Source organism: Crotalus tigris, unplaced genomic scaffold, assembly GCF_016545835.1.
Source record: "Crotalus tigris isolate CLP2741 ecotype Arizona unplaced genomic scaffold, ASM1654583v1 scf7180000018292.409768, whole genome shotgun sequence".
NCBI lineage: Eukaryota > Metazoa > Chordata > Lepidosauria > Squamata > Viperidae > Crotalus > Crotalus tigris.
Genome location: NW_024096926.1, coordinates 673 through 28,268, shown reverse-complemented (window position 1 = coordinate 28,268; position 27,596 = coordinate 673). Strand labels below are relative to the sequence as shown.

Genomic DNA, 27,596 nt, shown 5'->3' with positions numbered 1-27,596 from the left:
TTCTGACATGAGCCTCAGAGAGCTGTGGCTGACAACGTTCAGATCCAGGCATTTCCTAGACTCCTTCCACACCTGTATTGTGAGAGCCAGGCGCCATGGGGAGGCAGAAGGAAATGCTGACAGCCATCGGAGGGAGGCTGCGGATCAGGAATAAACTTCTACGGCAGGCCTTGGCGGAATGCCTGGGCACCCTCATCTTGGTGGTACGTAAGTGGATGGGGACTCGGTGGGAAAGGAGGGGGGGAGAGGGAGGAGAAGGGAGAAGAAGAAGAGAGAAGGAGAAGGAGGAGTGAAGGAGGAGAAAGAAAAACGGTGGTGTTGGAAGATGAAGAGGAGAAGGAGGGGAAGAGGAGGAGAAAGAGAAGGAGAAGAATGGAGGGGAAAGGAGAAGGTGATGGAGGAGGATAAATGGGGGTGGTGGAGGAGAAGAATGAGGAGGAAAAAGGAGAGAAAGAGAGAAAGGAGAAGGAAAAGGAGGAGGTGAAGCAGGAGAAAAAAACGGTGGTATTGGAAGATGAAGAGAAGGAGGGGAAGAGGAGGAGAAAGAGAAGGAGAAGAATGGAGGGGAAAGGAGAAGGTGATGGAGGAGGATAAATGGGGGTGGAGGAGGAGAAGAATGAGGAGAAGAGGAAAAAGGAGAGAAAGAAAGGAGAAGGAAAAGGAGGAGGTGAAGCAGGAGAAAAAAACGGTGGTATTGGAAGATGAAGAGAAGGAGGGGAAGAGGAGGAGAAAGAGAAGGAGAAGAATGGGAGGGAAAGGAGAAGGTGAGGGAGGAATAGAAATGGGGGGTGGAGGTGGAGGAGAAGAATGAGGAGAAGTGGAAAAAGAGAAGGAGAGAAAGGAGAGAGAAAGGAGAAGGAGGAGAAGAAGTAGGGGAGAAACGATGGTGGCACTGGAGGAGGAGGAGGAGAAGAGGGAGGAGGAGAAGAAGAAGAGAGAAAAAAGGAAAAGAATGGGAGGGGAAGGAGAAGGAGAGAGAAAAGGGAGAAGGAGAAAAGGAAGGGGGAGAAGGAGAAAGAGAAGAAGGATGCGAAGGAGAAGAATGGGAGGAGGAGGAGGAGGAGGAGGAGGAGGAGGAGGAGGAGGAGGAAGAAGGCTTTACTCTCTTTGCCACTGGATGTGAAGTTTTTGTAATCCATCCTCCCGTCAACCAATTAAAGATCTATCTGCTCTGTCCACACAAGATGAGAAGGGTTAAAGTTAGCCTGTTTTTATCCTGGCTGAACGTCTACCCTAGTGACATCCAGCCTGTTTGGTTAATTCTGGATGGAAAGTACTGTTCTAACTTAGGAAATGGGCTTGATTAGGGACCAGACTTGGATTGTTGTGTGAATGGAGCCAGGGACTGAAAAACCTCAGGCTGAGGTTTTCTCACTAGTTGTGCCCATGAAGGGTTTTGCTTCCAGAAGGGAAGAAGAACTGAAAATTCTCTCCAAATCGGACTCTTTTCAACAGGCTAGCCTTGGGGTTTCACTGAGCTCCGTCAAGCACCATTGAAGCGTTCTGTCTAACTGGAAAGTTTGCACCATTGGGTGTCAAAAAGTTTGACTTTCTTGAAAGGGTCCCGCCAATCTCTTCCAGAATTCAGATGGGGGAAATGCTTCACATAGGTAATCTTTAGAGCAGGGGTGTCCATCCTTGGCCACTTTAAGACCTTTGGACTTCAACTCCCAGAATTCCCCAGTCAGCATAGCTGGCTGGGGAATTCTGGGAGTTGAAGTCCACAAGTTTTGTGAGTTCAAGTTCTGCCTTGACGTTGGCCAAGTTGGGTGGATGACCTTGGCCTATGCTCTCTCTCTCTCTCAATATCTCTCTCTCTCTCTCTCTCTCTCTCTCCCTCCCTCCCTCCCCCCCCTCTCTCTCTCTCTCTCTTTCTCAATCCAACCCACCTCACAGGGTTGTTGTTGACAACAAAGCTCTTCATAACTCAGTGTTTCTCAACCTTGGCCACTTTAAGCAACTTTAAGCCACTTCGGCAATTCTGGGAGTTGAAGTCCACCCAGGTTACAGTTGCTCAGCTTGAGAAATTTCACCTTAACTACTACACCAAAAAAGCGAGGGAGAGAGGAGAGGAAGGGAAGGAGGAGAGGAAGGGAAGAAAGGAGGGAAAGGAAAGAAGGAGAGAGAGAAAGGAAGAGGAGGAAGGAGAAAGAGAGGAAGGGAAGGGAAGGAAGAAGAGAGAGAGAGCAAAGGAAGGAGGGAGAGAGAAAGGAAGGGAAAAGAGAGAGAGAACGAAAAGGGAAAGAGAGAGAAAGAAAGGAAAGAAGGGAGGAGAGAGAGAAGAAGGAAAGGAAAGGAAAGGAAGGAGAGAGAGAGAGGAAGGGAAGGGAAGGAGAGAGAGAACAAAGGAAGGAAGGAGAGAGTGAGAACAAGAAAGGAAGGAGATAGAAAGAGGGAAAGGAGAGAGAGAAGAAGGAAAGGAAAGGAAGGAGAGAGAGAGAGGAAGGGAAGGGAAGGAGAGAGAAAACAAAGGAAGGAAGCAGAAAGTGAGAACAAGGAAGGAAGGAGAGAGAAAGGAGGCGAAAGGAGAGACAGAAAGAAAGGGGAAAGAAAGTGAAAAAAGGAAAGGGAAGGGAGGAGAGAGAGAAGAAGGAAAGGAGGAAGAGAAAGAGAGGAAGGGAACAGAAGGAAGGTAGAGGAAGAGAAGAAAGGAGAGAGAAAGGGAGGGAAGAGAAGGGAAGTGAAGAAAGAGAAACACTGCTAACTTTGCAAGCTAATTCCTGTGAATAAATCGGAGCTCCTTCTGTTTAAGTTTTTATTGAGAGCGATCACCTTGGTACCAACCAACATTCCCCAAACATCACATTTGTCATCGGTTGTTAAACTTGACAGGTGATTGTTGCACCTCTTTAACCCTACTTACCTTACTCCAAATCCTTTAGGGAGGCTGTAACTGATCCAGTGCTTATGGCCAGTCAGGGTAAGCCTTCCATTTCACAGGAGCTAAATTCTTGCCCAACCCATGACACTTCTTAAACCAGGGGCAGGCAACCTTGGCTCTTTTATGACTCGTGGACTTCAACTCCCAGAATTCCTGAGCCAGCCAAGCCAAGCTGGCTCAGGAATTCTGGGAGTTGAAGTCCACGAGTCATAAAAGAACCAAGGTTGCCTACCCCTGTCTTAAAAATGCCCATCGTGCAGTTTTTCCAAGGCAGGGTTCGTGTGACATCTCTCCACGCTTAAGTAGAATCTGCTGACGTCATTCAGTGGGCTCAATTCACAGAACGAATCGGCCCCAAATGACAGGGGAGGCCCTCGACTTATGACCACCACTGAGCCAGATGTTTCCGTCGCTAAGCAAGACCATTGTTTAGTTGAATGTTGCCCCTTTTACGACCTTCCTCGGCAAAGTCCTTAAGTGAATCACCACAGTTAAGCTAGCAACATGGTTGTTAAGGGAATCTGACTTCCCCATTGACTTTGCTGGTCAGAAAGTCACAAAAGGGGATCACGTGATCCCGGGACACTGTGACCGTCATAAATACGAGTCCATTGCCTCGTGTCTGAATTTTTACTGCATCCTCGTGGGGACACTGCAATGCTTGAGAGTCATAAGTCCCTTTTTTACCCATGCCGTCGTAACCTAGAACGGTCAGTAAGTGAACTGTTGGAAGTTGAGGACGACCTACAACCAGCCAGCTTTTGAGTCTAAGCTCGTTGGCCAAACTCAACCCGTCTTCTCTAGCAAAGGATATGGGAACCTTTGAGTACCTTAATCTCTCCTTGCAATATGAGTGGGTGAGGAAGAAAAGAGGATTCTTTGTTTTGCTACTTTGAGTAAACTTTTTCCGAAAACCGTGGAGTGAGAGAGGTAAATGATATTGTCACACCACAACACTCTGAGTTGCTTTCCCCCCAGTGTTTGGGATCAGAACTCCATAGCTCCATTGGGAGAAAAATGCGGGGAGGGGGGAGGCCTCCCCTCCTCTATTCGAGGAGCTGCCGAGAGGTTTGCAAAAGCAGAAAAACAACCGCAGCTAGGAAATAGCAGGGCCTTGCCATCTCCGCCAGGTCCGTGCGCACCGAGGTAACGCCGTAATGCGCTGTTTCTTTCATCAACCCGCTGCTCTCTTGTGCACAGCCATTCCTGGAAATTAATGGAGCCAAGCACCATTATCGCAATCCTAGTGGGAGCCGCCCAGAGTTTGGTATACGACCAGCGGCTGTATAAATCTTTTAAATAAATCGGGGAGAATCTTTGTCGCTCAGGGTTGAAATGTGGGCTTCTTGGTGCAGTCTCTGAGCTGGGTGGTTTTCTCACAGATATTTCATGACCCAATTAGATGACATCGCCAGTGCTAGAAGGGAGGGGGGTTATGGAGGAGGAGGAGGAAGAGGAAGAGGAGGAAGACTGTGGGGTCCTTGGTGCTCTCTGAACTGGGTTATTTTCTTGCAGACGTTTCATTACCCAACTCGGTAACTTCATCAATTCTAGAAGAGGTGGGGGGTTTGCTCTCTGTTTATATACTAGTGCAGGGGTAGGCAACCTTGGCTCTTTGATGACTCGTGGAATTCAACTCCCAGAATTCCTGAGCCAGCCATGCTGAGGGAAAAGGGAGAGGTTTCCAAGCTGAACCATGCTGGCTCAGGAATTCTGGGCCAGCATGAGGGAAACTTTGGCCCCTTCATGACTGGTAGACTTCAACTCCCAGAATTCCTGAACCAGCATGAGGGAAACTTTGGCCCCTTCATGACTCATGGACTTCAACTCCCAGAATTCCTGAGCCAGCCATGCTGAGGGGAAAGGGAGAGATTTCCATGCTGAGCCATGCTGGCTGAGGAATTCTGGGAGTTGAAGTCCACGAGTCATAAAAGAGCCAAGGTTGCCTATCTTTGTACTAGTAGCTTCCCCTGTCAGTGTTGGTGTGAATGTTCTTGGTAATTTCTTGATTAGGCTGTTGTTTACTGAGATGGTAACCAACTGAGAACAGAGAGCAGCCACTCCCTCTCTCTAGCACTGATGACATTGCTTAGTTAGAACATAGAATAACAGAGTTGGAAGGGACCTTGGAGGTCTTCTAGTCCAACCCCCTGCTTGAGCAGGAGACCCTATACCAGTGGTTCTCAACCTTTTTAATGCCGCGACCCCCAACCGGTCATAAGTCGAGGACTACTCAACTGGTGCAGCACTGTTTGCAGAATGAGACTTTTGGCGGGCTCATCAGGGCAGAGACAGCCTGGACAATTCCTATTGGCTTTGGAAAGCCAATAGAATTAGACTCTGTTCAAGAGAGTCTATTCTATTGGCTTTCAAAAGGCAATAGAATAAAAGGGAGTAGCACAGCTAAGGAAAAGGGGGGGGGGGAAAAATGGCGGACTGCGTTGTTTGGCGACTCCCGTGAAATGGTCGTTCGACCCCAAATGGGGTCCCGACCCACAGGTTGAGAACCGCTGCCCTATACCATTTCAGTCAAATCGTTGTCCAGTCTTTTCTTAAAAGCCTTCAGTGATGGAGCACTCACAAACCATTCCACTGGTTAATTGTTCTCATTGTTAGGAAGTTTCTCCTTAGTTCTAGGTTGGTTCTCTCCTTGATTAGTTTCCATCCGTTGTTTCTCATCTTACCTTTGGGTGCTTTGAAGAAGAGGTTGACCACCCCCATCTTTGTAGGAGCCCCTCAAATATTGTATAATTGTTGTACAATAATTATTAATGAGTAAGTGTTATTGTATAATAAATATGATTGTAGAGTACAATGTAGTATAGTATAATTGGGTCCTGAAACATCTACAAGAAAAAAAAAAACTGCACACAGGGAGCACCGAGCACCCCATAAACAAACAAACAAATAAATAAATTTGAACCCCACATATCCCTAAGACCAGAAATGGGAAATGTCAGCATATGTGGCTGATAACTGCCTTTGTCTAAGCTTCTGCAAGGCTAGAACTGAGGGAAGAAGCGTGGACACAAAGACAGTTCCATCAAATCACCAAAATCTTCACTTTCTGGATTTTTAAATCTGATTTTGAATCATTTCAGCAACGCCAGGGGTTGCCAAAGGGAACGTTCAAAAACTGAAGTATAAGTTTTAGAGGGCTGTAGTTTTTTTTGGGGGGGGGGGTGTTTTTATTTGTGGGAGACACAGCTCTGCAGATTGAAGCCCTCTGCGCATGGGCTGGAAGAATTCTCCCCCAGCTCTGATGAATACATTGTGCGAAATTATGGGAAGGGGGATTCCCAGCCCTTTGGATATACGCTCCTGATATTATTCACAAGTTGTTTTTTATGGATACCTTAGCTGTCCTGAGCTTTCACTCTGGATAATTAACTGGCAATCTGACAAAGAAAGAAATATTTGGCCAGCCACTGTGGTAATAAAATTATCTCTTATCTTCCCCGAGGGCCAAATTCCTAAAGGGTAATAGGTTTAGTCCATGGGTTACAGCCAAACAGCTGAAGTAATTTCTTACGTCTCTGTAAACAGCAGTTTGACACCGTGTTTGCTTGTTGAAGCTCTCAGCAACTTCTGTTTACTTCTGAGTTTGGCCTAAATATTATTTGATCTCCTTTTGGTCTTGAGGTAGGTCAGTTCTGTGATCTTTATGGTCTGTGTAGATCTGTAATGTTAAAATGTCCATTAGATGGTTGGAGGCTAAAACATATAAAAAACGGTTGCTGGAATTAGGTATGTCCAATTTAATGAAAAGAAGGACTGGGGGAGACATGGTAGAAGTGTTCCAAAATCTCAGAGGCTGCCACAAAGAAGAGGGTGTGTGTGTGTGTGTGTCAAGCACCTGAGGGCAGGACAAGAAACAATGGGTGGAAACTAATCAAGGAGAGAAGCAACCTGGAATTACAGAGAAATTCCCTGACAGTAAGAACAATCAACCAATCTTCAGAAGTTATGGGTGCTTGATCACCGGAGGCTTTCAAAAAGAGACTGGATAATATTACAGTAGGGGGGTTGGACTAGAAGACCTCCAAGGTCCCTTTCACCTCTACTTTTTAAGCTTGAAGCTTGCTTTGCTGGTGCAACAATTGTTGCTTCTCAGCTTGCCAACAAACGTGGGGGGAGGATGGGGAAATGGAATGCAGGTTACATAGATAAAGAAGGCAGACCGTGAGAATCAAGGACGATTCACCAGGTATCGGACCAGCTCAGAGACATGTTCTCATAACAATATATTTACACCTCATTGGGCAATGTGACCTATAGGGTTTGGCTTGGGGTTTGCTAGAGTTGGTTTTGCTAGGGGTGACATGGCAGTAGTTTTCCAATATTTGAGGGGCTGCCCCAAAGAAAAGGGGGTCCACCTATTCTCCAAAGCACCCGAAAGCAGGAGAAGAAGCAACAGATGGAAATTAATCAAAGAGAGAAGCAACTTAGAACTAAGAGAAAATTTCTAACAAAAAAAAAATCTAACAGATTTTTTTTTAAAAAAAGTAGATATTGGAAGAGCGAAGAGATTATATTTGCCCAAGTCTGAATAGCTGAAAGCAAGAGTCTAAAACAGAGTTTTCAGCAACTTTAAGACATATGGATTTTAGTTACCTGAATTAGCTGGGGAATTTTTGGAGTTGAAGTCCATATATCTTCTTGTCTAAAAAAAGTTAACCTCTCCATTGTAACGGACAAAAAAACAACAACGGCCCAAAACTGAACAAATGAACTATGTATAAAAGAGCAAGAAGGACAGTGAAATTAAAATGCAAAAGCAGAGGTGAATCAGCAGAGATTTCAACATGTCTTGAGCGTTTCAGTCAACAGTAACAATGAAGGCTTTAAAAGAGTTGATTAATTGGGAGACAATTAAGCTTGAGATTTTAATCAACTGGTTGATTGGACAATCAATCCATCAAAACACAATTTAACTAACAAGATTTTGCCATGAGTTGGGGGCCACCTAATTTGTGTTTGTGGCACACAGGCTTCAAAATATTAATTGGATGGATATACATGCATATATCTGTGGAAGGAGACTTTACCTTTTAAAGTTCAAAAAGGATTGCAATCTAACATTCAAGCTATGTTGAATCCTTTAGGGCAGACTTTCTCAACCTCAGCAACTTTACGTTGTCTGGACTTCAACTCCCAGAATCCCCCAGCCTAGCTTGCTAGCTGGGTGGGGAATTCTGGGAGTTAAACTCCCCGCAGCTTAAAGCTGCCAAGGTGGTTGAGAAAGTTAGGATTTACGTTCCCGTAAGTTTACACATATTATTATTATTATTATTTGCAGAATAAGATTTCAAGTCCTCATTAGGCTTATCTGTGACAAGCTGCAGGTTTCTTTCGTGAGCTTATGTGCATGGTGTTGTGTTGGAAAACATAACACTGCGAAACCCTAGTGAACGCCCGCTTTCTTGCCCAACCCTGGCACCATCATCCTGTCTCTAGAAAGTTTTCCCCAGTGCCAAGTTTAATTAACGAAGCTGCACACAAGAAGATCCCTATCGCATCCCCGGGAGAACAAAAGACACTTTTGAAAGCTTGAAAATAAGCAGAATTTTTCGGGGAGCGTCTGATGCTAGACTTAATAAGGAATCCTCCCCACTGCACCTCTTGGAACCGAGCAGATGAAATCTGTTAACAGCTTTAATGAATTTTGGGATTGTTGGAATACAAGAAGATTAATTTTGGGAGGAACCCACTGGGCTTCGGCATTTACGATCTACCCATAAGGCAGGGAACACAAGCTGAATTGTGCAGGTGTTTTGTCTGTGTTCCCCACTGCACCCCCCCCCCCAGGCAAGGTGGGGCAGCTGTTGGAAAGGGAGATGGAAAGAAGGTGATTTAAGGGTGGTGTTTCAAGCAAAACAACACTCACAGAGTTCGTGTGGATACATGCTTCCCTCTTTCCTTGTCTCATTATTCTTTTTTTGCTTTCTTTCCCCGAAGGGTGGCGTCAACAGAATGAGTTCAATCTGGATCAGGACGAGGGTGGGACCCAGGTTGGCTTTGTCACTTAGCAAACTCTGATCTTGATTTTCCTTCGTTCTGGTGCCTACAGAACAAGAGCAGCAAGGCTTGATGGGTGGAGAACGTGCTGGAGAATCTGGATTGGGTGTCCAACCGTGGCAACTTTAAGACCTGTGGACTTCAAGTTCCAAATTTCCCAAGCCAGTAATGGGAATTCTGGGAGCGAAAGCCCACAAAGTTGCCAAGCTAAAGCTTTGGAGGTATCTGCTGTGAGCTTGACTCTGGGCCTCCCTTTTCTAGGACTGTTGTACATATATTGTAAACATACGAAGAACGGGTGCGGGACTTGGGTTTGGCTAGTCTAAAGAAAAAGAAGAAATAGGGGAGACATAATAGCAGCACTCCAATTGATCAGGGGGGCTGCCACAAGGCACAGGGGGCCAGGTTGTTCACCAAAGCACCAGAGGGAAGGACAAGAAACAATGGTTGGAAACTGATCAAGGAGAGAAACAACCTGGAATTAAGGAGAAACTTCCTGATAGTTAGGACAATCAACCAGTGGAACCTCCAGAAATCGTGGGCGGTCCATCGCTGGCGATTTATAAGAAGAGACTAGATAATCACCTGTCTGAGATGATGTAGGTTCTCCTGCTTGAGCAGGGGGCTGGACTAGAAGACCTCCAAGGTCCCTTCCAGCTCTATTCTGTTCTGTTCTATTCTATTCTACTATGCTGAGGGTTAGTCCCTTGAGGTGGAAAGTTAGAAGGTTAAACTAGATGTCTTCTTCAGGTGAAGGATTGATGGATAGCTTTGGGCACCTGCAACTAGAACTCCATAGCTAGCTCACTTTAAGAAACCAAGGAAGGTTGAGCTGATGAGAACTTCTGTGGTAGACTTCCAGAAGAATCCAGGGTTGTGGACTACTTAATGAAGTTAAGAAGCAAAACAGTTGGGAATAACTCACAGGGGTTCTCAACTTTGGCAACTTTAAGACTTGTGGACTTCAACTCCCAGAATTCCTCAGCCAGTAAAACTGGGAGTTGAAGTCCACAAGTCTTAAAGTTGCCAAGGTTGAGAACCCCTGGAGGGGTGTTTGCAGGACATGGTGAAACCAGAATGCTGGCTGGTGAATTCTGGGAGTTGAAGTCTGCTCATCTTAAAGTTGCTGAAGCTGAGTGTCACTAGATCGTTGTGTCCAGTGCAGTGACTTTGTCGGTCTTCAAACAGGGCCGTTCTATATGAAAAGTCACACATCCGTTGTCTGCACTAATAATGTCCCACAGCACAGCACTATCTTGGAGATATTGAAGCAGTGTGGCATGCTACAAAACTGAGGTCTCTGGAGTAGGTGGGTTGAGAGGGTCACACAAATAAAGATGACTGTCTTGGGTGGTGGATAATGGGTACTGTGAAAGTTTGTATCTTGAGGCACAAAGAAAATGGAATCAAAAAGCCACGATCCAATGAGGAGTGCCGAAATGACATTCTTTCCTAGCCTTTTCCAGGGAGCTGCAAAATGTGTAAATGGATTTAGTATAACTTTTAACTGTCTGAAATGGTATAGGGCAGGGGTAGGCCACCTTGGCTCTTTTATGACTCGTGGACTTCAACTCCCAGAATTCCTGAGTCAACATGGCTAAACATGGAAACCTCTCCCTTTCTCCTCAGCATGGCTGGCTCAGGAATTCTGGGAGTTGAAGTCCACGAGTCATAAAAGAGCCAAGATTGCCTACTCCTCGTATAGGGTCTCTAGCTTGAGCAGGGGGTTGGACTAGAAGACCTCCAAGGTCCCTTCCAGCTCTGTTTTTCTGTTATTCTGAAATCTGTTATTTTGTATAAGGTCTCCTGCTTGAGCAGGGGGTTGGACTAGAAGACCTCCAAAGTCCCTTCCAACTCTATTGTTCAGTTTCTGTTCTATTTCAGCCTCAGCCCTCTTCCAGATCTCACGTTTGGACCCACAACTGATTTATTGCTCAGTTTGGCATGCCATTCTTCATTCACCTTTCTTAGATTACAGCCATTGTGTTTGACAGCCCAGAACATGACAGGACCTTTGAATAACTCAACTCTTTTGGCAGTTTTTGGTCAAGCCCAAAGGCCTTGTTGTAATCAAGTTGTATCCAAGCCAAAACTTATGAAAGGGTGTCCATGGGAAATCTTATCCCGTCCACGCCCCAGTGCAAGAAACTCCTTATTTGAAAGATAAATCGGGTTGTCTGACATAAAATGGCAAAGAACTGGCAATTCAAAGTCCATTTTTTGTTTAAAGCTCAAGGACAAGCAGCTATTCCGAGTTTTCTTTTTATCCTCTGCTACGGAGTGAAAATTAATCACCTTGTCAGTGGAAGGAGGAAGGAACTAATCTGAGAGCAAACAAGACTTGATTGCATAAGAACCTGAAATAAAGCGGAAAAAATATTTTCTGGTTTCTTGGTTACATGGAAACTCTCTGTAAATGCTATACAGGGAGTCCTTGACGTATGACCGCGACCGAGCCCAACATTTCTGTTGCTAAATGAGACATTGGTGAAGTGAATTTTCCCCCATTGAATCTTCCCACAGTTGTTAAGTGAATCTGGCTTCCCCATTGACTTTGCTCCTCAAAAGGTCGCAAAAGGGGATCACGTGACACTGCGACCGTCATAAATACGAGTCAGTTGCCAAGTGTCAGAAATTCTGATCACGTGACCCTGGAGAGGTTGTAATGGTCTTAAGTGTGAAAAAATGGTCACAAGTCTCCTTTTTCAGAGCTGTTGTAACTTGGGACGGTCACTAAACGAACGGTTGTAAGTCGAAGACTGCATGTAAATATGGGCTGCTTGCCGAGTGCCCGAAATGCATTCACAAGACCATGGGACTCCAATGAATTGTCTCCTTTTCTGATGTTTTTCAAACTCGACTTCACCAAGATTCTTCCTTCTTTTCAGATGTTTGGCTGTGGTTCGGTGGCTCAGCTGGTACTCAGCAGAGGGACTCACGCCCGCTTCCTGACGGTCAACCTGGCGTTTGGGTTTGCTGTGACGCTTGGAATTCTGATTGCTGGACAAATCTCAGGTAGGGGGACTTTATTTATCTGAAAGACATATATGGCCACCCATCTTATGCACCATAAATCTGGCAGCTCACATTGGCAGCAATACAGTTTCCTTTCCTTTCCTTTTTCCTCCTTCCTTTTTTCCTTTCCTTTCCTTTCCTTAATTCCTTTCCTTTCCTTCCTTTCCCTTTTCCCTCCTTCCTTTCCTTTCCTTTCATTTCCTTTCCTTTCCTTCCCTTTCCTTTCCTTCCCTTCCCTTTCCTTTCCTTTTTCCTCCTTCCTTTTTTCCTTTCCTTTCCTTTCCTTTCCTTAATTCCTTTCCTTTCCTTCCTTTCCCTTATCCCTCTTTCCTTTCCTTTCCTTTCCTTTCCTTCCCTTTCCTTTTTCCTCCTTCCTTTCCTTTCCTTTCCTTTTCTTTCCTTTCCTTTCCTTTCCTTCCCTTCCCTTTCCTTTCCTTTCCTTTTTCCTCCTTCCTTTCCTTTCCTTTCCTTTCCTTTCCTTTCCTTTCCTTTCCTTTCCTTTCCTTTCCTTAATTCCTTTCCTTCCTTTCCCTTTTCCCTCTTTTCTTTTCTTTCCTTTCCTTTCCTTTCCTTTCCAAAGTTCCATTGCAACTTTGGTGTGATTGTGTCGTCATGCAAGCTTTCCCAGGTGTCCCCCCCCCCAGAATGTCCTCCCTGCAGATAATTAACACGATGCAGAGCCCTGGAAAATTCCTTGGAGATTCCTGGGCAGAACGAGTTCTTAATGAGACAGCCGCAGCCATAATTACAACAAAATTAATCAAGAGACAGGACAAACATAGGGAGGGGCCACACCTCTGCAACTAATGATTTTGCTTAAGCAAATTCTTGTCAAGTTGCCTAAAGGAGTCGTAAATACTTGCCAGGTGCCAAGCCCAAATTTTGATCGGGTGACCACGGGAACAGTGCAACAGTCGTATGTTGGAAAAAAAGGGCCATGAGTTTTTTTTAGTGCCATTGTATGCTTACTAAATGAATGGTTACTAAATGAATGGTTGCAAGTTGAGGACTCCATTCATTCGTTCGTTCATTCATTCATTCATGAAAAGTTATATGGCCACCCAACTCACTCTTAGTGACTCAATCAGAATAGAGCTGGAAGGGACCTTGGAGGTCTTCTAGTCCAACCCCCTGCTCAAGCAGGAGACCCCACACTATTTCAGACAGATGGTTGTCCATTCACTTCTTTAAAACCTCCAGGGATGGAGCACCCACAATTTCTGAAGGCGAGCAGTACCACTGATTAATTGTCCTCACCGTTAATTGTCCTCAGGGTCGCCTGAGTGGTGCAAATGGGTGTGGAACCTTCTTGGACCTGCTGAAAGGGTTGGAACACCCATTTGCACCACTCAGGTGACCCTGAGGACACAGATGAACCTCCAAGTGACCTCAACGACTCTCTGAACAAAGGCAAATGATTGGCTGTCTGCAAAGAATATAAATCCTTCCATTTCCCCACCATCCGGTCAGAGCTGAAGAAGTTTCTTGGATAAGAAGCCAAATGTCTTCAAAGAAAAACAAGAAAGTCCAGTTGACTCTTGAAAGAAGCACCTTTGGGTCAACCATGACCTGGATGACAGAAAATCTCCATAGACAACAGATTGCCAAGCATCCCAGTTTGGATCATGTGACCCTGGAGGATGCTGCAATGGTTGTAAATGTGAAAAACGGTCATACGTCACCTTTTTCAAAGGTTGTAACTTTGAACGGTCACTAAACAAATGATTGGAAGTTGAGGGCTACTCATACTTTACTTCACTTTACTTTGGACATTTGTCTAACCATGGGATATTTTTTATACAGGTGGTCACTTGAATCCTGCGGTCACCTTTGCGATGTGCTTCATGGCCCGGGAACCTTGGATCAAGCTTCCGATTTACACCCTCGCCCAGACCCTTGGTGCTTTTCTCGGAGCGGGCATCGTATTCGGCTTGTACTTTGGTGAGTCCATTCAAAGATTCTTTCTTCCTGGGTTCATGGGCTGGCCTTCTCCTTCAGCTTCCGTCTTCATCAAGGTGGCCTCCATTGCCTTTACTCCAGGATCCCCAAGATGCTTTTTCAGGAGGCAACTGGATTTCCTGGTTTGTCCTTGAAGACATTTTGCTTCTCATCCAAGAAGCTTCTTCAGCTAAGAAGAAGAAGAAGAAGAAGAAGAAGAGAAAGAAAAAGAGAAAGAGGAAGAAGAAGAAGAAGAGGAAGAGGAAGAAGAAGAAGAAGAGAAAGAGAAAGAGAAAGAAAAAGAGGAAGAGGAAGAAGAGAAGAAGAAGAAGAAGAAGAAGAAGAAGAAGAAGAAGAAGAAGAAGAAGAAGAAGAAGAAGAAGAAGAAGAAGAAGAAGAAGAAGAAGAAAAACGACTTCAAAGAAAAACAAGAAAGTCCAGTTGCCTCATGAAAAAGCATCTTTGGGACAACCATGACCTAGATGACTGAGACTCTCCACAGACACTGTCCTCCAAAAGGGAAATAAAGGCACACCTGGTATGAGAGAAAAGACTTTGCAGTGCATGGTCAACAACTTTGAATGTTTTGGGAGGTCCATGCTGCCATTGTAACTGAGCTATGGGAATTAGCGCAGGTAGTCTTGGACTTACGACCACAATTGAGTCCAAAATTTCCGTGGTTAAGCAAGACAGTTGTTAAGTGAATTTTGCCCCCTTTTAACAGCTTTTCTTGCCACAGCTGTTGAAATGCCTGCGGTTGTGACATTAGTAACACGGTTGTTAAGCGAATCCAGGTTCCCCTGTGACTTGGCTGGTCAGAAGGTCACAGAAGGGGATCACCTGACCCTGGGACACTGCAACTGTCACAAGTACATGCCAGTTGCCGAGCCTCTGGATTTTGATCACGTGACCACAGGGATGCTGCCACGGTCGTAAGTGTGAAAATGGTCCTAAGTCACTTTACTTAGTGCCATTGTAACTTCAAACGGTCACTAAACGAACGAATTGCAGCATCCCCGTGCTCAAGTGATCCAAATTTGGGCGCTTGGCAACTAACATGTATTTATGATGACGGTTGCACTGTCCTGTGATCATGTGATTCCTTTTTGCGACCATCTCATATTTATGACGGTTGCACTGTCCTTCAGGGTCATGAGATCCTCTTTTGCAACCTTCTGACAAGCAAGGTCAATGGGGAAGAAGCCCGTTTCACTTCCCAACTGTGTGACTAATTTAACAACTGCAGTATTTCACTTAGCAACGGTGGCAGGAAAGGTCATAAAAACGGGGCAAAACTCAGTTAACAAGGGTTTCACTTAACGACGTAAACTTTGGCCTCAGTTGTGGCCGTAAGTCAAGGGCTACCTCCCCATCTCTGCAGAAAGACGGCGGAGCAATGTTATCCAATGGATGATGCATTAGCTTGGAACGTGCTCCACCAGGGCTTGAAAATTATAATATAAATGTGCTGAAGGCTTGAGGTGTTTTTGTGCTGGCCATGGAAAAAAGCTGATGAAAGGACGCTCCTTAAGCCCTCAGTAATTTCACAGATTTTGTGATCAGCCCATGATCCCGTAATGAGAGAGTTACCTAATACAACTCTGAAGAGATTGCAACAATGATCAAGGTCTCGAAAAAGAGTACCCATCCACAAAAGTGTCTCCAGGGGCTTATTAGATCACAATATATCAGTTGGCAAGTCACAATACAGTGCCGGAGTTTAGGCAATGGGTCTCTTAAGCGTGAATTGGATCACGTCTCCATCTTTTGACAAGGCAAAGCTGGTTTGCTTCCAGGTTCCTGAAGACTATCCAGATATTTCATGTCGTCCTCTGAAGACAGGGAGGCCTATCTTAATGTGATACACCTCCCCATTAAAATGGAGAGCTAGCCTCCTAGAATAAGGTTGAGTCGATCCCCCTGGTTTCAGTCCCTTTCTCCTACTTGTGGGATTGACTGGGAATGAGCATCAGGCCCAGATTAGCTGAAAAAAATTCAGATAAACCAATAAATAAACAGAGAGCGAAATCCACTTCCTACCAGCACTGATGGTGTTATGTAGTTGGGTCGTGAAATGTCTGCAAGAAAATAACCAGGATTAGAGATCACCAAGGACCCCACAGTCCTCCTCCTCCTCCTCCTCCTCCTCCTCCTCCTCCTCCTCCTCCTCCTCCTCCTCCTCCTCCTCCTCCTTCTCCTCCTTCTCCTCCCTTCTAACACTGATGAAGTTACTTAGTCAGGTTATGAAATGTCTGTAACTAAACAAGTAAGTTCAGAGAGCACCAAGGACACCACAGTCCTCCTCCTCCTCCTCCTCCTCCTCCTCCTCCTCCTCCTCCTCCCTGCCAACCTTACTCCCTTCCAACCCTACTCCCTTATAGCACTTGTTCTGATCATGAATCAAAATGCCATTATGATCCAATCACAGGCAGATAAACTCAAATAAAGATGATTTCAAAACAGATAATTTATTCAGTCAGAAAATAATACTTGCTATTGGTAGATTCCATCTGGACAAAGTAATCTGTTCATCTTCATTAGATAAATTCAACTTCTCCATACCAACTTCTCACGTGGAGCGGAGCCATCTGACATCCTACAGCCCCATGCTTATCTCAGACAAAGGCATTCCAAACTGGCGCATGGCCAGGAAATCCTGTAATAAACTTTAGTGGCTCCTCCCACAGATCTGATAACATGGGATTGCAGACTAGCTAAACTACATTATCCACAAGCCATCTCTTAAGGAGACAGCACTTAACCCAATAAATGCCAAACACGATCCAGAAACAGAACTGAAGATGTTACCTAGTCAGGTTATGAAACATCTACAAGGAAACAACGAAGTTCAGAGACACCAAGGATGTCACAGAGTTCCTTCTCCTCCTCCTCTTCCCCCTCCTCCCCCCTGCCAATCCCACTTCCTTATCACACAGATGATGTTACCTAGTTAGGTTATGAAACATCTGCAAGAAAACCACCAAGCTCTGCGAGTACCCAGGACCCCACCATTAAACCCTGAGCTACCAAGATTCTCTTCTATTGAAACAAGAGCATTTCCTGCAAAGTTCCTGTCAGCATAGACCAGAAGAAAGAAATGTTGAATTTGTGGTCCATCTAAGCCAGTGGTTCTCAACCTTTTTAATGCCGCGACCCCCAACCGGTCGTAAGTCGAGGACTACTCAACCGGTCGTAAGTCGAGGACTACTCAACTGGTGCAGCACCGTTTGCAGAAAGGGACTTTTGGCGGGCTCAGCAGGGCAGAGACAGCCTGGACAATTCCTATTGGCTTTTGAAAGCTAACAGAATTAGACTCTATTCAAGAGAGTCTATTCTATTGGCTTTCAAAAGCCAATAGAATAAGAGGGAGTAGCACAGCTAAAGAAAAGGGGGAAAAAATGGCGGACAGCCTTGTTTGGCGACCCCCGTGAAATGGTTGTTCGACCCCAAATGGGGTCCCGACCCACAGGTTGAGAACCACTGATCTAAGCTGTTTGTGTCAGGTCTCGCGGCACTATCAGCTTTATTGATCCTGGTGGACATCAAAAGACACCTTTGTTCAACAGAGAAAGGCTTAAAACTCCTCATGATGCTGGAAACAGTAAAAAGCTGAATTATCTTCAGGGGTGTTGCCGTGCCCAAGGGCATCTGATAGGGGGGTCAAGCAAGGTCAAGATGGGGACTACAACTGCACGATCAAAGATCTGACCGTTTTTTAAAAACCTGCGTTGTACATGTGATACCTGTGAAAAGGAGGCATGGCTTTGATGGAGCTTCTTTTTTGGGGGGTGATTGGGAAGGAATTCTGGGTGGTTTCCTTCAGTTCTCTGTTTTGATCCCTTTTTCTAGATGCCATCTGGGCATTCGGTGAAAACCAACTCTTTGTAGTGGGTCCCAATGGGACGGCTGGCATCTTTGCCACCTATCCATCAGAGCACTTGAATTCCGTCAATGGATTTTTTGACCAGGTAAGTCATAAATGTCCAGACTCAACACGATCATATTTGGGGTATATTAAGCAAAGCCTAGTTTATGAGAAGAAAAACTAGGGATGATATGATAGCGGTGTTCCAATATTTGGGGGGCTGCCATAAAGAGCAGAACAGAACAGAATATGGAATGGGAATAGAATAGAATACAAAATATGGAATAGAATAGAATAGAATAGAATAGAATAGAATAGAATAGAATAGAATAGAATAGAATAGAGTTGGAAGGGGCCTTGGAGGTCTTCTAGTCCAGCCCCCTGCTTGAGCAGGAGAACCTATACCATTTCAGACAAATGACTCTCTAGTCTCTTCTTAAAAATTGCCAGTGATGGAGCACCCACGATTTCTGGAGGCAAGCTGCTCCACTGGTTAATTATCCTCACTGTTAGGAAGTTTCTCCTTAAATCCAGGTTGCTTCTCTCTTTGGTCAGTTTCCAACCGTTGTCTCTTGTCTTGCCTTCTGGTGAAGAAGAAGAAGAGGAGAGTCAACCTCTTCTCCAAAACTCCTGAAGGCAGGACAAGAAGCAACGGATGGAAACTAATCAAGGACTGAAGCAACCTAGAATTAAGAAGAAATTTTGTAACAGTGAGAACAATTAATCAGTGGAATGGCTTTCCTTCAGAAGTTCTGGGTGCTCCAACACTGGAGGTTTTTCAGATTGGACGTCCTTTGTCTGAAATGGTATACGGTTTCCTGCCTGAGCAGGGGGGTGGACTAGAAGACTCCAAGATCCCTTCCACCTCTGTTATTCTGTTAAGCCTCAGTCTCTTGAGATGACCGTAATGTTGAGACAGGTAGAAGAGAAGAAGACCACAAACAGCACCATGGTGGATGGATGGTGACAGAGGGGACACCTGAAGGGCAGGTTGGGGACAGATCATTCTGGAGAAGGTCTAACTGTGTGTTATAAGGTCTCCTGCCTTGGGCAGTAGGTTGGACTAGAAGACCTCCAGGGCCCCTTCCCTTTTGGGTCATTGTCAAGACACTCTCAAGATTTATCGAAGCGACTTCCTATTTCTTTGAGGAACCTATGTTTTGATCTCCTTCTTTCTACCCCTCTTCCTCCTTAGTTCATTGGCACTGCAGCATTGATAGTGTGCGTGCTGGCCATTGTGGATCCTTACAACAACCCTGTGCCAAGAGGTTTGGAAGCCTTCACAGTTGGCTTCGTCATCTTGGTTATTGGGACGTCCATGGGCTTCAATTCTGGTTACGCCGTCAACCCAGCTCGAGACTTTGGGCCCCGCCTCTTCACCGCCATTGCTGGCTGGGGCACTGAAGTTTTCACGTAAGTGGCTTTCGTGTCTGGTCTGTGATTGAACTTTGAGCAGGGGGCTGGATTAGAAGACCTACAAGATCCCTTTCAACTCTTCTTCTGTTTTTCACTAAAACCTATGAAAAACGGTTGCAGGATTTGGGTTTGGCTAATGCAGGGGTAGGCAACCGTGGCCCTTTTATGACTCGTGGACTTCCAGAATTCCTAAGCCAGCATGGCTCAGCTTGGAAACCTCTCCCTTTCCCCTCAGCGTGGCTGGCTCAGGAATTCTGGGAGTTGAAGTCCACGAGTCATCAAAGAGCCAAGGTTCCCCATCCCTGGGTATACCTAGATCAGGGGTCTTCAAACTTGGCCCTTTTATGACTCGTGGACTTCAACTCCCAGCATTCCTGAGCCAGTATGGCTCAGCTTGGAAACCACTCCCTTTCCCCTCAGCGTGGCTGGCTCAGGAATGCTGGGAGTTGAAGTCCACGAGGCATAAAAGAGCCAAGGTTGCCTACCCCTGCCCTATACCATTTCAGACAAATCTATTCCTGTCAGGCTTAATAGACTAGGCCAGGGGTAGGCAACCTTGGCTCTTTTATGACTCGTGGATTTAAACTCCCAGAATTCCTGAGCCAGCATGGCTCAGCTTGGAAACCTCTCCCTTTCCCCTCAGCGTGGCTGGCTCAGGAATTCTGGGAGTTGAAGTCCACGAGTCATAAAAGAGCCAAGGTTCCCCATCCCTGGGTATACCTACATCAGGTGTCTTCAAACTTGGCCCTTTTATGACTCGTGGACTTCAACTCCCAGCATTCCTGAGCCAGTATGGCTCAGCTTGGAAACCTCTCCCTTTCCCCTCAGCGTGGCTGGCTCAGGAATGCTGGGAGTTGAAGTCCACGAGGCATAAAAGAGCCAAGGTTGCCGACCCCTGGAATGAATAGAAGGACTAGGAATGACCTGATAGCAGTGTTCCAGTATTTGAGGGGCTGCCACAAAGAAGAGGGGGGGGGGTCAACTTATTTTCCAAAGCACCAGATGGCAGGACAAGAAACAATGGATGGAAACTAATCAAGGAGAGAAGCAACCTGGAATTAGAGAGAAGCTTCCTAAGAACAATTAACCAGTGGAACTCCTGGCCTCCAGAAGTTGTGGGTGCTACATCACTGGAGGTTTTAAAGAATTGCTTGGACAACCATTTGTCTGAAATGGTACTATAGGGTCTCCTGCCTGAGCAAGGGGTTGGACTAGAAGACCTCTAAGGACCCTTCCAGCTCTATTATTCTATGTTCTATGACTGTGCAAACAATTATAATCTTGGAAAAATCTAAGCAGCGTTGAATCCAATTAATACTGGAATGGGAGGCCAAAATATTTCCAACACTTCCAACACTGGACGTTTTTAAGAAGAGATTGGACAAGCATTTGTCTGAAAGGGTATAGGGTGTCCTGCTTGAGCAGGGAGTTAGACTAGAAGACCTCCAAAGTCCCTTCCAGTTCTAGTCTGATTGGTTGATATTGCTTGAATTGATGTTCGGTGCCAAGGGACATTTGTAGAAAGTACAGTCGGTGAGACGGGGTGTGGAACTGGGGTGTGGAGTTGAGGAACAAGTCCATTGTTGACGATGGCCCAATGAATCTACGTAGATGCTACAGTTTTGCTGGATCCTGGGCGAAAGGTTGATAGGCAAGGATCCTAAAATTCAGTTTTACTTGTCCTATTCAGTAAAAAGAGGAGATAGTTCAAAGCCAAGGGAGGGGGGGTGGGAAGAGAAAGATGACCCCCCTATGCTCTTGAAAAGCATGAATAGAAATAAGTCACTGAGGGTGAAGGGAAAAGAGGAGACATACCCAGCTGTGAATTCCTTGCTGCTCTCTGACCTTGGTGGTTTTCTTGCAGGCCTTTCATGACCCAACTAGGTAAACATCTTCAATGCTACTGATAATAGTACTACTGATACTGGTAGCACTGATTATGTGACCTCCTTGGGTCATGAAAGGTCTGCAAGAAAACAACCAAGCTCGGAGAGCAACAAGGACCCCATAGTCCTCCTCCTCCTCCTCTCCACAAACCCCACTCGCTTTGAGCACTGATGATGTTACCTAGTTGGGTTATGAAATGTCTTCAAGAAAACCACCAATCTCAGAGAGCACCAAGAATCTTACAGCCCTCCTCCTCCTCCTCCTCCTCCTCTTCCTCCTCCTCCTCCTCTCCACAAACCCCACTCCCTCTCTAGTTGGGTTATGAAATGTCTGCAAATGAACATCCAAGCTCAGAGAGTGCCCAGGACTCCACAGTCCCTCCTCCTCCTCCTCCTCCTCCTCCTCCTCCTCCTCCTCCTCCTCCTCCTCCTCCTCCTCCTCCTCCTCCTTTCTACAAACCCCACTCCTTTCTAACACTGATGATGCTACCTAGTTGGGTAATGAAATGTCTGTAAATGAACATCCAAGCTCAGAGAGCGCCCAGGACTCCACAGTGCCGCCTCCTCCTCCTCCTCCTCCTCCTTTCCACAAACCTCACTCCCTTCTAGCATTGATGATGTTACCTAGCTGGGTCATGAAACGTCTGCAAAGGAACATCCAAGCTCAGCGAGCACCCAGGACCTTACAGTTCAGCCCTGAACTCCCAATATTCTCTCCTATTGACCTAGCCAACTGCATTTCATCTCACCACTTCTCCTGCTTGTATCTTACAGCACTTCTGGACACTGGTGGTGGATTCCTATCGTTGCCCCCTTCCTTGGTGCCATCGCGGGTGTTATGGTCTACCAGCTGATGATCGGTTGCCATGATGAACCACCTCCCGAAGCCAACGACGAGGAGAGTGTCAAGCTGTCCAATGTGAAGCAGAGGGACAATGTCTGAAGCTGCTGAGCAATGCACTTGATCCCTGGACAATTTTTTTTTTAAAAAAAGATAAAAATTTAAAAAACTGAAAAGCACCAAAGAAGAAAGCAAAACATCCTCATAACAGGATTTTGAAGTCTTCTCCACACTTACTTGTTTGTCTACCTTTGATGTTTTTTTGTTAAGGCAGCTTTCTCCCATCAGGTTGCCTCCAGATCAGTGGTTCTCAACCTTTCTAATGCCGTGACCCCATAATACAGTTCCCCATGTTGTGGTGACCCCCAACCACTTATACATCACTGGGTGCCAGGGGCGTGGCCAAAGAAAAGGGGAAAAAAATGGCGGACAGCCTTGTTTGGTGACCCCCGTGAAATGGTCGTTCGACCCCAAGTGGGGTCCCGACCCACAGGTTGAGAACCACTGCTCCAGATGCTTTTGGAACTAGAATTCCCAGGTTCCTCGTTCAACCTGCCTGGCTGGGGATGATGGGAATTGGAGGCCCACCAAATCTGGAGGTCACCGGATGGAGGGAACTACATGGGAGTATGCACGTCTACCCTTGATCTTTTTGTCAAGGCAGCTTTCCCCCATCGAGTTCTTTCCAGATGTTTCTGGAACTAGAATTCCCAGGTTCCTTTTTGATCATGTTGGCTGGGGAGAATGGGAATTGCAGCCCCGGCAGGCCTGGAGGTTACCAGGTGAAGGGAGTTGCCTGTGAACATACAGGTTGATGTTTCTATTAAGGTAGCTTTCTCCCATCAAGTTCCTTCCAGATGTTTGGGAACTAGAATTCCCAGGCTCCTCTTTGACCCTATTGGCTCGGAAGAATGAGAATTGCAGTCCCAGCAGATCTGGAGGTCACCAGATGGGGGAAACTGCCTGTGAATATGCATATCTCTTATCTTGTTGGGGGATTATGATCTAACTTAGCTTGCTCTGTGGGACCACCTGTCCAATAGTTCTGCTTCCAGGTGGGATATTTTGGCTGCCTGGGGCTCCCCTTTCACTAAGTCCTAACAGGTTGCTGCTTTTCTGTTGCTTCTTGTTTTGGCGTGAGATGTGTTTGGAGGGCATGGATTCATCTTTGTAAATAAATTTGAGAAAAGGATGGGGAAAAGCTATTACAGCTGCTTGCAATTCATTCATTTATAGGGCTGGATTTTCTGCAAAACATTTAGGGTGAATGAGTCAATGATACAGGATACAGAATAAGAGAGTTGGAAGGGACCTTGGAGGTCTTCTAGTCCAACCCCCTGCTCAAACAGGAGACCCTATATACCATTCCAGAAAAATGGTTATTCAATATTTTGTTGAAAATCTCCAGTGCTGGAGTACCCACAACTTCTGGAGGCAAACCAGGCTGAAGACCTAAATTTGGCCAACTTTTTTCTCTTTGTGAGTTACAAAAAAAAAAGGAATTTCTGACAATATGAATTGAATTCAAGAGTATGGATAGACAGGGAAAAATCCAGTCAAGAGGAAAATGCAGTTGTTTTACTGTTGTTGACCTTAAGCCAAACATTGTAGAAAAAGTGTTTGGAGGGTCTCACGTTGCCTTTCTAATCTAGGCCAACTAGAAATTTGTCTAGATGATTCTAGGCAAATAATTTTTGTCCCAAGTGTTTAAGTCTTTTGCTTACTGAAAAACCACTTCGTACATTTAATTCTGGCTTTAACTTGCTTTTTTCTTCATTGTCTTAAACACCCATCTATAAAAAGATCTTCAGATGGTTACTACTGCCACGTGTCATTCACACCTAGGGATATGCGTGGCAGGACTGAGTGTTGAATTTTGGCCCAGGTCTTTTACACAGGGCTATTTTTAATGCCTTGTGGGTAGTACAGCAGAACTGGGAAGAAAAGCAAGCGTAGATTAGTAATATCAGGCAATACTTCCAGTTTAGTCTAGTAGTGGTTAAGGCATCAGCCTAGAAACCAGGAGGTGGTGAGTTCTAGTCTGGCCTTAGACGTGAAATTTGAACGGGTGACTTTGGGCCAACCACCAGGAGATGGTGAGTTCTAGTACTGCCTTAGCCACGAAAGCCACCTGGGTGACTTTGGGCCAATCACCAGGAGACGGTGAGTTCTAGTTTCCACTTTAAGCACAAAAGCTGGTTGAGTGACTTTGGGCCAGTCATTCTGTTTCAGACCAACCCACCGCACCGGGTTGCTGTGTACGAGGAGGAAGAGGTATTAGATATGTTCCCTATCTTGAGTTATTTGTAAAAATAGTAAAGGCGGAATACAAATAAAATCAATAGAAATTCATCTTTAAAAATGAAACTATGTAAGATACATACATACACACACACACACACACAGAGAGAGAGAAACCTTTCTATTGCCCATGTGATGCAAGCTTCCTTAAACTATGGGTCTCCTGAACAATCTGTAAAGTTTTTACCATTTGTACTGTATTTCCAGGTATTTTTTTTTAAAAAATGAAATTAATACATGTCTTGTATAATTGCTGTGATTGTTTTGCAGTATTTGTCAACTGGACGGTAATAAATAGATTGGCATTGCAAATGCCACTGTTTGATACGAATTAATTACACTGAATCCTTTGTTGTTTCTATTTTTGCGCAGTCCTTGGTGCTCTCGTGACCCAACTAGGTAACATCATCAGTGCTAGAAGGGAGGGTTGTGGGGAAGAAGGAGGAGGAGGAGGAGGAGGAGGAGGAGGAGGAGGAGGAGGAGGAGGAAGAGGAGGAAGAAGAGGAGGAGGAGGACTGTGGGGTTCTTAGTGTTTTTTTTCCTGCAGACATTTCATTACCCCACTAGGTAACTTTATTAGTCCACTAACCTAGTTATCGAGTTTGATAATGAAATACCTGCAGGAAAACCACCAAGCTCAGTGAGCAACCAAGACCCCACTTATTAAGTACAACTTTGCAACTCAACAGGTGGATAACTGGGTTTGCTTTTCCCTGCTTCTGACCCAACACTGGCTATGTTTCCACAATATACTTGACCTGCTAGGGGAATTAACCTTTCTTCTGGATGGAAACAAAACACACCCACAAATAGAAACTAGCAACCAGAAGACACGATGAAATCTCTTTAATTTCACAATACATGGACAGGCATAAGTTAACCCTAGCTTCAACTGGGAAACTATGAGCATCCTAGACCTAGCCAAGTCCAAACATGCCAGGGAATTCCTGGAAGCCTGGCACTCTGACAAATCGGCTATTGACAAGCAAATTGAGATCCGCCACCTCTTCACTGGCATTCCAAAGAGTCAATCAAAAAAGCGGAAAGACCAAAACTCTTCCTCACCAGCAAACAACACCGAGATAAGCACAGATTAATGGCAAGTTTAATTCTAGACCAACAATCAAGAAGTAAATAACACTCCAATCAAGGAACTACCAAGACCACTCTCACCAACACTGACAGGGCAAGCCATATGTATCTAAACAGAAGTAAAGCCCACTCCTTACTAGCATTTCCTAGTTTTGTCATGAAACTTCTGCAAGAAAACAACCAAGCCTGGACAAAACTAAGGATCACACAGTCCTCCCCCCCTCCTTCTCCTCCTCTTTCTCCCCTCCTCAAACCCTCCTCCCTTCTAGCATTGAGCATGTTACTTAATTGGGTCAGAAAACATCTGCAAGAAAATGACCAAGCATGGAGAGCACTGAGGATCTCACAGTCTTCCTCTTTCTCTTTGCAAACCCCACTCCCTTCTAGCATTGATGATGTTCCCTAGTTGGGTCATGAAATGTCTGCAAGAAAACCACCAAGCTCAGACAACTACTACTACTGCTACTGCTACTTCTTCTTCTTCTTCTTCTTCTCCTCCTCCTCCTCCTCCTCCTCCTCCTCCTCCTCCTCCTCCTCCTCCTCCTCCGCCTCCTCCTCCTCTTCTTCTTCTTCTTCTTCTTCTTCTTCTTCTTCTTCTTCTTCTTCTTCTTCTTCTTCTTCTTCTTCTTCTTCTTCTTCTTCTTCCTCTTCCTCCTCCTCCTCCTTCTTCTCCTCCTCCTCCTCCTCCTCCTCCTCATTCCCCTTTCCTCCTGCCCTCCTCCTCCTTTCTGTAAACCCCACTTCCTTCTAGCACTGAAGATGTTATCTAGTTGGATCATGACACATCTGTAAGAAAACCACCAAGCTCAGAGAGAACCAAGGACTCCACAGTTCAACCCTGAGCTACAAATATTCTCTTCTATTGGTCAAAATGGTTTTCCAACTTGGTATCTTCCAGATGTGGGAGGGCAAAATACTTATATATAAAAACAAAACCCCCTCCCTTCTTGCACTGAAGATGTTACCTAGTTGGGCTATGAAATGTCTGCAAGAAAACCACCAAGCTCAGAGAGCACTAAGGACCTCATAGCTGTCCTTCCCCTCCTCCTCCTCCTCCTCCTCCTCCTCCTCCTCTCTGCAAACCTCACTCCTTTCTACCACTGAAGATGTTATATTTAGTTGGGTCATGAAAAGTCTGCAAGAAGATTCAGAGAGCACTAAGGATCTCACAGTTCCTTTGTTCATACATACTGAGATCAACCTTGCACTTCATTTGTTGATATATTTACATCCCTTTAAACTTGTCACTGCCTTCTCTTTTTCTTATCTACTTTGCTCTGTTTTTCCTTTCATGCCTTCCTTCACACCCTTTACACCCTCTTAAATTCCAAGTTGCCATTTTTAATTTGCGGTGAATCATCACCAAATGAACTCCTTGCTGCTGATCTTCACGCTGCCCATCCCGAATTTAGTCAAAGCTTTCGCATACAGGTAATTCTGGACTGACAGCCCCACATTTCCATTGCTAAGTGAAACAATTCTGCCGTGACTTTTGCCTCCATTTTAGGACAGTTCTTCCCACAGTTTAGTGAATCCCTGCAGTTATTAACTTCGTAACTCTGTCGTTAAGCAAATCTGGCTTTGCTCGCCAGAAGGTCGCAACAGACGATCACGCAAGCCCGGGACACACTGCGACCGTCATAAATATGAGTCAGTCGCCCAACTTCCAAATTTTGATCACTTGACCCTGGGGACGTTGCAATGGTCGTAAGTGTGAAAAACAGCCATAAGTCTCTTTTTTCAGTCAGTTTAGCCACTGGATTTTCATTTCAGTCGCTTCTTTGACATAGTCCAAGAAAATTTTCTACAGATCTTCATTGGTGCAAATAGTGATAATGAGCTGGCAGCTGATTTAGTTCAATGCTTGGTGGGAATGTAGTGATAGCTGTGGAGTCCTTGGTGCTCTCAGAGCCTTGTTGTTTTTTTTCAGACATTTCACAAATAAGTAATATCATCTGCGTTAGAAGAGAGAGAGTTAGAGGGGACAATCCCCACTTCCTTCTAGCACTGTTGATGTTATCTAGCTAGGTCATGAAACATCTGCAAGAAAACAACCAAGCTCAGAGAGCACCAAGAGCTTCATGGTCTTCCTTCTCCTCCTCCTCCTCCTCCTCCTCCTCCTCTTCTCCTCCTCTCCCGAACCCCACTCCCTGCTGGTAATACTACTTAGTTGGGTCCTGAAACATCTGCAAGAAAGCAACCAAGTTCAGAGAGCAGCAAGAACCCCACAGTTCAACCTTGAAATTACAAATGGTTTCTTCCAGCCATAGTGATGTTTCCTTAGCTTAATATCAGAAGATGTCTGGTAGCCGTTTTCCCCTCTAACAGATTTTTTTAAAGGCA

At 45.3% G+C, this 27,596-nt stretch overlaps 1 protein-coding gene across 1 annotated transcript; it reads left to right on the top strand.

Moving 5' to 3' along the window:
• On the top strand, window positions 1-24,496 carry AQP3 (aquaporin 3 (Gill blood group)). The gene is made up of 6 exons (XM_039349536.1): window positions 1-203; window positions 11,788-11,914; window positions 13,718-13,855; window positions 17,702-17,820; window positions 18,913-19,130; window positions 21,794-24,496. Exons 1-6 carry the CDS (start codon window positions 96-98, stop codon window positions 21,960-21,962), a joined length of 879 nt encoding a protein of 292 aa, XP_039205470.1. The 5' UTR covers window positions 1-95; the 3' UTR covers window positions 21,963-24,496.
• Window positions 24,497-27,596: the final 3,100 nt, after the last annotated feature.

Excerpts from the sequence above, each read along its gene's own strand:
- AQP3 (XM_039349536.1), top strand. The coding sequence starts at position 96 with ATGGGGAGGCAGAAGGAAATGCTGACAGCCATCGGAGGGAGGCTGCGG. Across the intron at positions 13,856-17,701 it reads CGTATTCGGCTTGTACTTTG|ATGCCATCTGGGCATTCGGT; the intron begins GTGAGTCCATTC and ends CCCTTTTTCTAG. Across the intron at positions 19,131-21,793 it reads TGGGGCACTGAAGTTTTCAC|CACTTCTGGACACTGGTGGT; the intron begins GTAAGTGGCTTT and ends TGTATCTTACAG.